Below are 15660 nucleotides of genomic sequence, written 5' to 3' on the forward strand. Positions count from 1 at the left end.
TTCACTTCAAAACCATATAAATGACACAACACTCTTAATTTTGTCATCCATCGGGGCATCAGTCATGGCAACTGAGTAACCGGCTGGCTTTCCTGATCACGACGTGCACCGACGGTGCAGACGGATGACGAGATCACTGAAAACGGTGATGCGAATTCTCAGCCAGTGTTTACGTCTATGGTGATCTTGACCATTAGCTTTTTACCTCTGGGAAACCATGCACCTTCGCCCGCCGTCACTGGCACCGACGGTCGCGGAGCATGGAGATGGTTACCGTATCCCAAAAGACGGACGTCCTCTATGGCCAGCATGAAGGAAGACTTCACGGCGAGTCTCCTGCTGCCATTCCGCATGCCTTTGATACAGAGATTCATCTGCAAAAAAACTCAGTCACTCCGGCATCGTAGACTCTCCGCCAATAACTACCGCCCTGTTAGTCAGTTTGACCTGAATCTCAGGTTGGCCCAGGCGTGTGCCTGATGGAGACACAGAGTCAGCCTGAATAGAGAGAGAGAGAACTGATTCAACATCTGGAGGAGAACAGACTGATCAGTGACTATAAACAACTGAGGCTTGTTTTGCAACGCTCAATCGAAGTATTGCCATGAGAATATTCATATTATTATCAGTCTAAAAGAACTGACATAATCTGAATAACTTGTGACAAACTCAGTTGAAAGCTGAGACTAAAAAACTGAGAAGAGAAAAGAACGCTGCGCATATATGCCATTTTCAGTTTTGTATTTCAAGTACAAGTCGCGTGATTTTCTGTTCAGTTGTAAGTATCACAACAAAATTACGAACATCAGTTAAATGTGTACATGGACATTCTGATACTTAAGCACGGGTAGGCCGCATCATCACTGGGGATTCTAGCTCATCAGTATTGTAGCGAGGTGGGGCCGGCCAAATGATCAACTTAAAAAAAAAATATATCAAGTTATACTGACTGTGTGTGTGTGTGTGTGGATCTGCCATTCCTTGTCTCACACACACACACACACACACACACACACACACACACACACACACACACACACACACACACACACACACACACACTGACACACACACACACACACACACACTGATGAAGACTCTGTCAATCTAAAAAAGTCAACCCCACAAAGAGCACAGAATTATATACGTCGTTTGTATCAGTCTGATCTCGATAACATTGGTAACTATATGTTTGAAAATGGTCTAGCTTTGTCGACTGAAAAAACATGTATGATGTTGTTTAATTCAGGTGGTAACCCATCTAGCACACCCATTTTTAAATTACTTGGTGACGTCATTGATTATAAACAGGTAGTGAAGTTTTTAGGCGTTTATCTTACTTCAAAGCTGACATGGAACATTCACTTTGATTACATCTTAACAAAGGCAAGGAAAAGTATCAATTTTATGAAAATTATAAGCCGCTTACCCTGGGGAATGGATACAAAAACATTGATTCATCTTGCCATGGCCCTTGTAAGATCTACGATAACCTATGCACAAGAAATATTTTTCAGTGCACCTAAATATATATTACAAAAGATTCAAAGTGTAGACTGTAAGGCTATCAAAATTGCCCTCGGAGTGCCCTCTCATGCATCCAATCAGGAAACATACAGCCGGAATTCTTCCCTTAAATGAACATCGTGAGTTAGCAACAGCAAAATTCGCTGTGAGGTACACTTCAATGACAAAAAATGTCATTGCTGATGAACTGACAGTAAGATCAGACATTGATTTTCCTAAAAGAGCTAAAGCCATCCCATCACAAGAAACAGTTGCAACTTACATTTCAAATCTGTTAAAAGAATCTGAAGTTAACATGAAAGAGTTAGCTGCAAAACCACATCATTCTCCTGTTCCTTTTTGGGAAATGTTGAAAGCGGATTTTGATATCACTTATTCTGAAACAAAAAAGGAAGAAAACATCAATATCACGACAAGTAATGCCAGAATTCATATAACAGAAAAATATCAGAATCATCTCCATGTATTTACAGATGGATCTGTTCTTGATGACAAAAACGCTGATGCGGCTTTCTATATTCCTGCCTTTAAAGTTGAAAAATCTTACTTTATTGGAAAACACCTTTCCATATTCACAGCTGAGCTAATTGCTATTATACAAGCTCTGAACTACTTAGTGAGCCATCAAATAGTTTTCTCGAAAATAGCATTCTTTGTTGATTCCAAATCAGTACTTTATGCTCTAGAACTATTCAGCCTTGAAACAAGACCTGACTTAGTTATTGAGGCAAATCATTTGGTACATTGCTTAAGGATTAAAGGGACTGAGATCAGTTTTTGTTGGGTGCCTTCTCATGTGGGCATTCTTGGCAATGAAATTGTTGATAAAGCAGCTAAAAGAGGAGCGCAAGATTCAGAAAAATCGACAAAAGTACATGTCCGTCTCTCCGTAAAAGAGGCATACACTTTGTTAGAAAAATCAGCATGGGGTCGATTTCATAACCGATGGAAGTTAAAGTTTTTAAACCATAAAGGAACATTATTCCCCGAGAATATTATTAAAGAAAAGATACCGAATCCATCAGCTTACTATACAAGATTAATAACCTCTACTTTCTTCCGTATAAAACTTGATGCGCTGAAGATAAAATATAGTAAAAATGTTACATGCATCTGTGGTAAGCAGTTCAGCTTGCATCATTGTTTGTTTCACTGCCAGCAGTTACGTACCTTCTTGCCCAAGTATTTCAAAGAGAATAATAATTCTGCAGATGATTTTTGTAAAGTTATTTCCGACGAGGTTCTTATGGTCGAACTTTCACAGGCATTAGTTCATAGCCCTATTTCTACATTCCTTTAATGCACTTCAGAATTGTGTTAATGGTTTCTGATTATTTAAATTATTATTATTGAATTGTTTCTGTTAAATGTAATAGCATGTTAGTTATACCCCATGCCCCCACCCCATCCCACCCCACCCCTTTAATTTTTTTTTTTTTTTTTTTTTTTAACGTCTAATATCACTGATAGTGAAAAGACGCTAAACAAAAGAACGAACGAACACACTGACACACACAAGACTGTAATACAGCTCGTCAGTTCACCACGGGTAGGCCGCATCATCACTGGGGATTCTAGCTCATCAGTATTGTAGCGAAGTGGGGCCGGCCAAATGATCAACTTAAAAAAAAAAAAATCAAGTTATACTGACTGTGTGTGTGTGTGTGTGTGTGTGTGGATCTGCCATTCCTTGTCACACACACACACACACTGACACACACAAGGCACACACTGACACACACAAGACTGTAATACAGATCGTCAGCGGTTCACCGGCTCATTTCACTTGAGACGCGGAAAGCCGACTGGGACCCGGAAAACCGTACAACCGAAATTAGAAAGCTTTCAGGACATGATATTACGTATTTACTGACAGAACTTGAGGTGAGCACTTGAGGGGTGACCTGCGCTGCACTGACGGTGGAATTCACAGGTTTGGACGAAGTTGTCGAACCCCGGCCCAGTGAACTGCATGGGTTTCAGCTGTAACCGGCCCCCCGTCAGGGCCCCGCACTGCCACGGAGTCAACTGATCCGCCGTACACTACTCATGGTACCACTCCCACTGTGGCCATTCCCCACCTCTGTAATACTGATTATGAAGTTTAGTCAATCGGCAAGCCGGGGCTGATGGCAATTTTTTACTATCACCTCGCCGCATCTGTCGTAGACGGACCGGCTCACTCAGCTTCAGTGCTGCGGCTGCCACGGCATGCACTCAGCCTGACATTTCTGTGATCGATTCGTTGCCATATTCCTCTCATCGTTTGACTAGTAGTCTCACGTGGGAAGGATATGTCAGTACAGGGCTCCCAGTCAGAAAGTTGACTGACGAACTGGGAACAGCATGGACCAGTGACAAAAGTGTCACATTGGCTGTGGGTCATCATGATTGCCGCAGTCTCGCTTCAGTCAATCGGATGTCCGTCGTGATGTGCCTGAACGAATGACAAGTACCGTCCCCACACTCACTCTTCCTTGAATGGTCAGACCGTATCATCTCAGTGAGACAGGTGTCGGCATCAAACTCCAAATGGACAGTTTTTTGTTTTGTTTTGTTTTTCAGTAATTCACATGGGCTGCTGCTGGTCAGGCATCTGCTTGGCAGATGTGGTGTAGCGTATATGGATTTGTCCGAACGCAGTGACGCCTCCTTGAGCTACTGAAACTGAAACTGTTGGGATGAGGGTTTCAGTAGCCGGCTGGTATGCAGCGTTTGTCTTTCTTCGGGTTCAGTTCAAATGCATGTGACCAGCAAGATTGCAATTACATTATGAGACATGTCTTGGCAGGTGGGTGACCTTCATACACCTTACAGGTCATTCAGATAACCTGGGTCAACTATTAGTATGAAGACTAATTATGAATCTTAATTATGCAAATTACATGCAAATTACCTTATTTACATACATTATGACAATGACCCTCAAATCGAGGTCTGTCACGTGACATGATGTATTCCGAGACATGCCGCCATCTTCAGTAAACGGTCTGTGGATCTTATGATACAAATTTGATCGAGTGGACAGTTTGAAATCGCCGAGGGTGAGCAGGTACTTTGAGTCGATTGTGTATTTGATATTCCAGTTCTTGCTCACAGAAACATATATTACAGACGGTTCGCGGATATATGCAACGATGGGCTCTCTTTGCCGTTTTGCGGTTTATTTTTAGGCGGTAGGCCTGCCACAACTTCCGTTTCAGTCCTTCGGTTGGTGGGGTCACCCCAGTCATTATTACATCCGCCTTGATAATACCTGTAGGCTATGTGAAATGTACAAAATTGAATTTCTTTGGCTTAGTTATTTTTATTGACTTGTTTCTTGTTTAAGACAATAGGCTTGAAAATTATGCTGGAACAGATGTTTTGTATGCGCGAAGTAACGTCGCATGTGTTAGCGCATGCGCCTGAACAGGGCGCTAAAGAAAACACACATGTGGTTGTGGAAAATCGCCCAGTTTCCAATTGTTTATCTGTTGATAAACGTGTGAAATTTCGGAGAATTGTCTCCCACAGGAGTTGTAATTGAAAATCGTCTTTTTATACTGATCTGTTTATGTGCGTATATTTCTTTCACAATCACAGTCTGTCTCTTGTCACTGGACGCTCGTCACTTTGTGTCTGGCACTACACAAAATTAATGGACCATCAATAAATATGTCTTTTCAAGCAACATTATTTGTCTATTGACAGATCAGATTGTGGTTTTACTTCCCAAGTATGATTACGCCATTATCATATTACTGTGCTGTGTAAATCATATTCAGGGCTCGGAACGGGTGAATAAGGTACATGACAAGTAATAAAACTAGTTGAACAAGAAGTAAAACTACTGTTAGTCACTTAGTGCTCATGATCTGGTATTTAAAAAAAAAAAAAAAAAAAAAAAAAAAAAAGTGATGTCTAGGTTTAAACATTTTTTTCTAATGTATTTAAATGATATCTTCATGGATGTAAGATTAGTTAATGTTCAGATCCCCTCCTCTCACTTTGCTTGGCCGTATAAATTGATTATAGTCATACTGCATACACACACACACTTGTTCAGTCACACTAACATACATGCCTATAGACATACTGTCACACTGCATACGCATACACTGATTGCACAAAGACATACTGCGGCAGTGCATACACATATATAATCATGTACAGACACACAGTGACACACACACACATGGACACTTGTGTGCATCCTGCCTCCCCACCCCCTTAAAGTAAAAATGACAGTAAAGTATATTTTCACTTTTTCTTTTATTAATTGGGATTTTTTTCTTCTAAATTTGTTCTTCCTGGGAGGAGTTCAGCCATGTTGAATGACAAGATGTTCAGTGAAAATTTATGTCCCACAATAAATATGAATAAAGATCAAATCTTATTTAAAGTTTTTCATAGTAACGACAAACAAATGGTAATAGTAAACTTAATTGGTTTTACAAACTTGCAGATTGGTAAGAATAAAACATTTTAAAAATTTATTTAAACAGTAAAACAGTTAATCAGTGAATGGGATTGGAATAGCTTTCATTTATTTTTAGATCTTGAATGGTGATAATGGAGTCCTTTGTGTCAGAGTTTTTAGTTGAAATATGCATTTGTGTATTGATGTGTATGTTTCAGAAACAAAATGTCATTAAGAGTCAAGTTGAATTTTTCAAGCAAGTTAAAAGAAGAGACAAATGGAATCAACACAGAAGAGGAGAATACCGTAGAAATAATTTCTGATGAAGACTCTGACAACGGTTCTATTCCACCTTTACCAGAAGGTTTGTATGTATTTTTTTTATAATGTTACTTTAATTTGCTGTAGCGCAGAAAAAAAGTATAGGGTTTGTTGATATTTTCTTGGTTATTATTATCTTGATTATTTAGTAGTATAGATACTGTGAACAAGTATATATTTACCAAAAACTTGAATGCAGCATTATTTGTGACAATGATGACAATTGTAATGACTGATATTTGACATAGGTCTTAGTAAATCATAACCAAATATATTGATGTTGATTGCTTTTGCCGGATACTGATAGTGCTTTTGCCTGATACTGATAGTTATGCTTTTATTTATTTATTTATTTTTTTACCTTACAGTTAGTTCCACAGGGGTGGGGTGTGGGACAGAGTAGGCACAAATGAATATGAAAGATGTAGTTATACTTGAGACATAGAATGATGCATACATAGAAATCAAAAGCACATTTTGTGCATATTATTAATGTTGATTACCTTGGTTATGTCAAAGTGGCAGTGCCAGATGGTTGAGTATTCAAATAGTTATAAAGACCATTTTAGTTTTTATGTCCTGATTGATTAATTATTCCAGTTGGAATTATTTGAAAAAGGTCTGTGATGGAAGTACTGGTTGGTACTTGTCAAATTCAGTTCAATAATTGGCTGTTTATGATTTTTTCTTTCATTTAGAATATAGTATAAGTTGAATGTTCAGAAAGTTTACAGTCTTTCTTTTGTTCTTTTTAAATCTAAGAAAAAAGCAAGATAGTTTACAATGCTTTAATAGTCACATATTGTTTATATAATTTTGTATATATAAATATACATTTTTAAGTTCAAGAATCTTACTGATGTGTACATTTACCAATGCTTATTTCCATTTATCTGACTTACATGATATTTTAAATGAAGGATTAGTCACTGGGTAAGTTGATATTCTTGTGCACATGTTGGTTTCACGTGTTGGTTTTACTTTTACTAGTTTTAGTGCCGTATGAATGTTTTTTAAATAAGATCTCTTTAGGAGACACAGTTGCAGAATCAGTAAGGCATTGGATCTGATCCAGTGATCAGGTTTGATCCCCTGTTTAGCCTGGTGGTGTGTCCTTGGAAAAGGCACTTAACTTCGATTTTCCTCACTCCACCAAGGTGTACCTTACTTGGTTGGGAAAGTTAAAATGGTGGAAGAACAGGACTGGGCCCAGCCTTCCTATGCCAAGCCCTAGACATAGTTGATAAATCACTGCCTGAATGGCCATACAGGGCTATGGGACCTTTAACCTTTATCTAACCTGTATGTAAAACTTTGAATATAAGTCGTAACATTTCATGTTCTGTCATCTTCTTAATCATGTTGATGTTAACTAAAGTGTATTGCCCACCAGTTGTTAAAATCTATTCTGATTGTTTATAATATATTATACTCTTTACAGTTTTGATTGTTATTAACCAGTTCAGTGCCAGAGAATTTTGTAAAAAAAAAAAAAGAAAAAAAAAGTGCTCTCCCCTTGTCAGGGAATTTTGAGGATTCGGGGGTAATAAATCACAAAAAATTCTAGCACAAAAGCTGTGGGTGATACAGAAAGAAAGTAAACCTTTATCTAACCTGTATGTAAAACTTTGAATATAAGTCGTAACATTTCATGTTCTGTCATCTTCTTAATCATGTTGATGTTAACTGAAGTGTATTGTCCACCAGTTGTTAAAATCTATTATGATTGTTTATAATATATTTTTCTCTTTACAGTTTTTATTGTTATTAACCAGTTCAGTGCCAGAGAATTTTGTAAAAAAAAAAAAAAGTGCTCTCCCCTTGTCAGGGAATTTTGAGGATTCGGGGGTAATAAATCACAAAAAATTCTAGCACAAAAGCTGTGGGTGATACAGAAAGAAAGTAAACCTTTATCCAACCTGTATGTAAAACTTTGAATATAAGTCGTAACATTTCATGTTCTGTCATCTTCTTAATCATGTTGATGTTAACTGAAGTGTATTGTCCACCAATTGTTAAAATCTGTTCTGATTGTTTATAAAATATTATACTCTTTACAGTTTTGATTGTTATTAACCAGTTCAGTGCCAGAGAATTTCGTATGAAAAAAAGAAAGAAAAAAAAAGTGCTCTCCCCTTACCAGGGAATTTTTTGAGGATTCGGGGGAAATAAATCACAAAAAATTCTAGCACAAAAGTTGTGGGTGATACAGAAAGAAAGTAAACGTTTTTGTGAAGGAAATGATTGTGGATTCTGCTTCTGGGCTCTTTTTACCCAATTAGGTTGATTGTAGATAACTGTTCAGTCATGTAAAGTCAAGATAATAATTTTTGTGCAACAAAAAATGCTATTTCCACCTCTACATAATAACATCCAAAAAGAAAAGAAAAACAAATTACAGCTAGAAATAGCATGCCTATTGTCAGATTGTACCTGTAGTAGTGTAGAAGAAATTAAAACAGGCTATAAGTTTATAAAAGCAAATCACAGCTTGTGCAGACATGTAAGTAAATCACTGTCCCAACAATGAAAAGGTGGATAAAGTCAATGTAAAAAGTCAGTCACCGCCTCAGAAACTGAGCTGGCAAGCTTTTTGACAGCTTAGAGCATTCGGGAGTGAGAGGGTGAAGTTCTTTGATGGTATTCACTCCTTCCAAGTTGCATGTGGGCCGATTAAAGTCTTTAGTCTGCTGTGCATCTGGCTTGCCACCTCTTCAAACAAGTCAACCATCTGATTCAGCGAAAAAAGTGTGAAAACAAAAAGCATGTGTTTACGTCCAGTGCAGGTTCCACCCTACGTTTTGTGAAAATCGGGGAGCATTGGCGATTATCATTCTACAGTCTGTATTGAAATGTGAGCACGCTCATTCCTAAAAGCCACACCCCCTTCATGAACTCTGGCTGACATTCAACCTATTGTCTTACATCTCTCCTCTCCCTCTCCTCCACTTCTTCTAACGCTCACTGCACATATTCTCTGTCAGTCATAGCCACTTTTTTAAAAACGCTGTCTGATTAGATAGATGGACTGAATTTCCATCAGATGGGTTGTCAGTTTCGTCATTGTCTTTGTCAGTCACCTTCGTTTTCAAACCAATCACCAAACAAGAGAGATCTTTCCCCATCGTGAAAACTGTCCATAATTACAAGCAGAGCTTTGAGAATTGTGTAAATATGCTGACTGTGACTATTTGTTTTACTGGACACAGTTTTCAGTGCATTTTTTTGCACATGATGCAACCCCCTTTTCCACGCGTGTATTATGTGGTCAGTTAGCAAATTATTATTGAGTAGAAAGAGGTCTTCTACCGGATGAATGTTCATTTAAATAGTATTTTTTATAATCCAGACACATCAAACTAAATGTTCAGAGTCTGTTTATATGAATTGAACCAAACTCCAATGAAGGAAAAAAATTGGAACATATGAACATAGGACGTCAGTGGATGTCTTATAGGCACTATGGCAATACTTTTTGTAGGACGTCAGCTGACGTCTTATTGGCACTCTACTGGTTAATCAGTGCTTTATTTTTGTTCTTCTAAAAATAAAATTCTTCTATTTTAGGAACAGCTGTGGTGTATCCAGAGCCTGTGATTGAGAAGAAACCAGTATTTAGAGGTCCAGAGTTCAAATCTAGCTCAAGTAACTCAAAGAAGAAGGGGAAGGGAGATGGAGGTGGTGGAGGTAAGTGATGATTTGAATGATTTACATGCTAATGTCATAAATGAGATGTCATTGATCTATTTTGATGCTGTTAGAACATGCTGTTTTGATTGAGCGCCAGCCACAGTACCATGTGTATTGCATATTCTACGTAATTAGCAAACTGAATGTAATCTTGATCGCAGATTTCTTATATCTTCGTTAGTGTTGGGTTTGATTCTTGTTTACTTTTTCTTCCTTTTTTTAAATTTTTTATCTTTGTCAGTTGTTTGATTTTCAGTATTGAAGTTTGAAGGTTTATTTTATCTTTTTATTTTTGTCGCCTTTGATAGCGTAGAGTAAACCGTTGTTAAATGTGAAAAGTTGAAAGTGGTTCTTTTCAGAAATTATTTTCAGCTTATTTTAAAGCGTCAAAGGGTGCAGACAGCTCGATACATGTTACATCTTACCTGCTTTAAAACAAAAGGGAGCATAGTGGTGGGAGTGGGGCATGGGAGAGTGAGGGACAGGTATCTGGACTCCACATGGACTGAACATGTTGGTCAGGCCTATCGAATGCAATAATGAAAGAAATAAAAAGAAAAACAACCAAACAGTAAATAATACACTGAATCAATTATTTATGTACTTTTCTACTGTGCAAGTTGATTACAAAAGTGTGTGTTTATGGGCACAAAGTATTTTATTGATAACTGTAAATGCTTCTCATCTACTGATCTAGTGAGATCAAATTGTGTCTGGTTTTTGTTTTGTTTTTTGCTTATCTTTGATGAATTTAAAGTGTTGTATGTTTGTTTTGATGGAATAGATAGGACAATACAGTCATGCATTTCCTTCTGCCTTTCAGCCAGCTCTACAACGGTGCTGGAGAACCTGTTCTGCACAGCATGTGGACGACAGATCAACCCATGGAAAACTGGGATGGTGAAGAGGCACAAGGAACTGAAAGTTCTCATCTGCAGGGTGAGTTTGCAGGCATAACAGAGTCGAGACAACAGAAAATCGTGCAAGTAGTCCACTTACAAAAAAGAGAGTGAGAGAGTGTTTTACCCCATGACTGCTGAGTCTTTGTCATAAGAGATCAGTGTGGCAAGAGCTTGAAGGGCAGTTACCTCAGTGTGTGTTAGTCAGTGGTGTGATAGATTTTATTAAACAGAAGTGATGGGCAAGAGCTTGAAGGGCAGTTACATCAGTGTGTGTTAGTCAGTGGTGTGATAGATTTTATGAAACAGAAGTGATGGGCAAGAGCTTGAAGGGCAGTTACATCAGTGTGTGTTAGTCAGTGGTGTGATAGATTTTATTAAACAGAAGTGATGGGCAAGAGCTTGAAGGGCAGTTACATCAGTGTGTGTTAGTCAGTGGTGTGATAGATTTTATGAAACAGAAGTCTTGCAGTAGATTTTATTGAACAGAAGTGATGCAGTCCCAAGAGGAAGGAGACCATATACAGAGTGGTTACTAATGCCCTCGTCTGTAGACGCAATCTTGTATCTGTGAGATAGCAGCCCTCCACTGGCGAGCATACTCCTCAGCCTCCGTCAAGGGGTTGATTATGACCCTGCTATCCAGTTTCACGTGGTTGTAATAGAAATGCTGTTTGTGTGTGTGTGTGCAGGCAGTAGAGCACACACAATCCTTAAACAGTGAAACAGTCAATTGAAGACTATTTGCACACTTGTATGCTTTTCACATGATTTGTCAAATCTGATGGTTTTCAATTTCATAGTGCCAGGTGACTCTTCTTCGTTTTGTTTTTGTTTTTCATGAAGATAACTGTGATTTTGTTATATTTCCTTACAATGCAAGTCATCACATCTTAGAGAGAACAGTATATACAAACATCCTTTGAGAAACTGCTATTATTTGCACAACTTTCCTGTGTTTAACACATCAGTTTGTGTGAATGCTTTGTGCTTATAATGATCTGTAATGACCCCTCTTTTCCCTGTGTCTGTTCAGAAATGTTACAATTTTCTGGGAAGTGGTGAAATTGGTCAAGATGAGGATGGGATGGATGAGCAGTGCCGTTGGTGCGGGGAGGGAGGACGGCTCACAATCTGCGACAAGTGCCCACATGCTTTCTGTAAAGGCTGCATCATGCGTAACTTTGGCAGAAAGGCGTTCACAGCTGTCAGTAAGTATGACTTTTGATACTATTTTGTTTGATCATTCTGTGTGGAAATAGCAGATTCATGTGATTGTGATTTGGTAAGATTTTAATGCATAACCAGCTGCCATGTTGAAGTGGTTTGTCATGGACTGACAATTGTTCATTACCCATGGCTGAAAAAACAATTGGGAATGTTACCTCTTTCACCCAAGTTTTAATGCATAACCAGCTGCCATGTTGAAGTGGTTTGTCATGGACTGATGATTGTTCATTACCCATGGCTGAAAAAACAATTGGGAATGTTAACTCTTTAACCCCAGTTTTATCTCATTTAACTCTTTAACCCAAGTTTTATCTCATTGCAGCTGAAAGCAACAATTGGGCATGTTACTGCTTTTACCCAGATTTCAATATGTTTACAGCTAAAAACATCAATTGGGAATGTTACTGCTTTCACCCAAGTTTTGATCTCTTTACAGCTAAAATCAGTTGGATATGTTACTGCTTTTACCCAAGTTTTGATCTCTTTACCGCAGAAAAGAAGGGAATGTTACTGCTATATCGCAAGTTTTGAACTATTTACAGCTGAAAACAATTGGGAATGCTTTTGCTGTAACCCAAGTTTTGATCTGCTTTCAACAATTTGAAATGTTGCTGTTTTTACCATTGTTTTGATCTGTTAGTATCTGAAAACAACAATTGGGAATGCTTCTGCTGTAACCCAGGTTTTGATCTGATTTCAGCTGAAAGCAGCAATTGGGAATGTTACTGCTGTGATCCGGGGCCACTGGATGAGCTCAGAAAGCACTGCCGGTCAGTCCTTGATGCTGTCAGTTCTGACAAAGCCGGCTCTTCAAATTCCTCCCAGCCAGCCGTTGCCACCAGGAGTAGTTCTCGAACAGCACCCTCGAGAACTAAACCTGCTTCTCATGACCGAAGTCAACCAGCCAAAAGTCCCTGTCCTGAATCTCTCCTTAGCATGATGGCGACAAACTTCGACCTGCACGAAGACAATATTGTGTCTGTGACCGAAAAACTGACAGAATCTGTTTCTCAGTTTCGGCAGATGCTTGAGTCAGTGAAGCATGCTGTTGGAAATGATGAGGCAGACAATGATGGGGACGAATCTCTCATCTCTTTCTCTAGTGATGCTAGTCCTGTACAAAAAAAGCAGCAATGTGCCAAGGCTCTTAAAAAAGAACTGCAGACATTCTTCACCTCTTTGGGTCAGATTCTTAAACAAAACAATGTTTGTGTTGATTTGAAGTCCGCTTCATTGTACAAATCTGTTTGCAATGGTGATGTGAATGACCGTTCGTCTCATTTAAATTCAGAAGCACAAGATGATTCCAGTTCATGTTCAAACAGTAGGTTATCAGTTGAAAAATTTGAAAGAACGCATGAGGAAAAGAAGAGCAAAGAAGAGGAAAGGAGAAAGGCTGAGAAAGAAGCAAGAGAAAAAAGAGAAAAAGAGAAAGAGAAGAAAAAGAAAGAAAAAGAGAGACGTGAAAAAGAAAAAGAGAAAGAAGAGAGAAGGAAAGAAAGAGAGAGACGTCAAAAAGCAAAAGAGAGAGAAGAAAAAAGGAAGGAAAAAGAGAGACGTGAAAAAAAGAAACAGCTAAAGAGTGAAAAGGTGAAACACAAGGAGACGGACGACTCCGAGACTGATGAAGAAGAGAAGGAAGTGAGACGAAAAGTAAAGGTGAAAACTGAAAAAGAATTGGAGCAATCTGATAGCGAGGAATCAAGTACAGAAACCAAACACAGAAAAAGCAACAGGAAAACTTCCAGAGAGGCCGAAGACTCTGAAGAGGAGGAAAGCGAGAAAGAAACCAAACGAACAAAGGGCAGCAAGAAAAGAAAAGAAAAGGTTGAAGATTCTGAAGACGAAAGCAGCAGAACAGAAAGCAAGAAAGGCAGTAGGAAAATCAAGAAAGAGAAGGATGAGTCTGAAGACCAGGGTACAGTGTCAAAAAAGAAAGACGAAAAACACCATGTGTCTCCTGATCAAAAGTCCCACAGTAAGAAAGCCAAAGAGAGTGCAGGTAAAGATGATGAGGAAGGCCTGGAATTAGATATGGAAGTAGAAAATGTTGAAGAATACTCGATTGAACTGAATGAACAAGAAAACTTAGAAGAGATGGAGAAGACTGATGAGGATGCTAGTCAGGCATGGACCACTTTGGAAAGCACTGACGACAAAGGAGCAGCAGTGCCCATCAATGATTCCCAAGATTTGAGTCAACAAGAAGAAAATTTGTTTGCCAAGCTTGAACTGATACAAGAACTTGCAGAGGAGTTCTGTAAAGAATCTCAGGCAAACAAAGAAAGTGAAAAAGATGCTGGCAAGGAGGTGAAAGATGCAGAAGAAGATGATATCAACAGTGACGATGAGGATGAGCTTCTGCAGATATCTTTTGGTGCGGCTTTAAATGATACCAACAATCTTGAAGATGAGAGTGATGCAGACATGGTGGAATCATCTCTTTTAAAAGAAGATGATACAAAAGAAGATGAGTCTGAAGCAGAGAATGGCGGTGAAAAAGAAAAATCATTCGTTTCAAGAAAAGGTGATAATGCTTCTGATGCCAGGAGTGATGCAGAAAAAGGAAGATCTCATTCAAAAAAAGGTGATAATGATTCTGATGCCAGGAGTGATGCAGAAAATGAAAAGTCTTCTCTTTCAAAAAAAGGAAATGCTGCTTCTGAAGCTGAGAGTGATACTAAAAATAAAAAATCATCTAACAAGTTACCTCTTTCAAAGAAAGATGGTAAAAAACGAGTTGATGTTGCTTCTGATGTGTCTGATGCTGACTCTGATACTGACAGACATTCTACAGAATCTAAAAAAGTCTGTAAAAAAGACTCTAGTTCAAGCAGGAAGAGAAAGAAAAGTGACACTAAAGATGATAAATGCAGTCCGTCTAAAGTCAAGAAATCCAAAGTGAAAACTCCAACCAAGAAAGGCAGTGGAAAAGATGAGAATGCTCAGAAAACTGACGATAGTGATGGTGGTGATGATTCCAGCACAGATCTGTTCCACAGTTCAGATGACGAAGAGGAGAGACGGTCAAAGAGAAAGAGCAGGACGAAAAAGAGAAGTGAGTTTGTTCATAATACTGCTGTGTTTTGAACATTAGAAACTAGTCTAACTTATGCCTTTGTAATGTTCCTGTCTCTCTCTTCTGTTGTTTCATTCTCTGTCCATCCCTCTTCCCTTTCTTCCTTTTTCTCCTTTGTAAAGCCATAATATACATCACATGTCTGGTCATCAGAGGAAAGGAGAGGATGGGAAGCTGATCAGATTTCAATTGGAAATTCATGTGATGATGTTAAATAGTTTAGCAGTCTTTATGTTTGTTGATAATCATTGTGAATCTGAAAATAAATCGGTTAACGTTGCCCTATACTGTCCAAGGGATATGATATGTTGTTAACATCAAAAGCGAGAAACGGGCCCTTGCGCCTCTAAACTCTGTTGCTCGCTGGGGGCAAAGTAAGGCATGGCATGCAGTGATACACATGACCTGTGTTGCTTTGACCAGCAACTCGATTCAAGACAAGGAGAGAAGACAGAAATAAATTGCGGAAAATAATAGGTAATATGGATCAAAAGTACTGTAACTGAAAGTGC

At 38.6% G+C, this 15660-nt stretch overlaps 1 protein-coding gene across 2 annotated transcripts in view; it reads left to right on the forward strand.

The window, feature by feature from the left end:
* Window positions 1-4478: 4478 nt before the first annotated feature.
* Window positions 4479-15660, forward strand: part of LOC143283763 (uncharacterized) — a 45529-nt gene continuing 34347 nt past the window's right edge. The window contains exons 1-6 of one of the 2 annotated variants that reach the window (XM_076590102.1): window positions 4479-4579; window positions 6148-6293; window positions 9818-9937; window positions 10764-10879; window positions 11876-12050; window positions 12770-15127. In XM_076590102.1, the coding sequence (XP_076446217.1) occupies window positions 6155-6293; window positions 9818-9937; window positions 10764-10879; window positions 11876-12050; window positions 12770-15127 (2908 nt within the window). In that variant the 5' untranslated portion in view covers window positions 4479-4579; window positions 6148-6154. The remainder of the gene's footprint in view (window positions 4580-6147; window positions 6294-9817; window positions 9938-10763; window positions 10880-11875; window positions 12051-12769; window positions 15128-15660) is intronic. The other variant, XM_076590103.1, reaches the window with a different exon arrangement.

Source organism: Babylonia areolata, chromosome 7 (assembly GCF_041734735.1).
Source record: "Babylonia areolata isolate BAREFJ2019XMU chromosome 7, ASM4173473v1, whole genome shotgun sequence".
Classification (NCBI taxonomy): domain Eukaryota; kingdom Metazoa; phylum Mollusca; class Gastropoda; order Neogastropoda; family Buccinidae; genus Babylonia; species Babylonia areolata.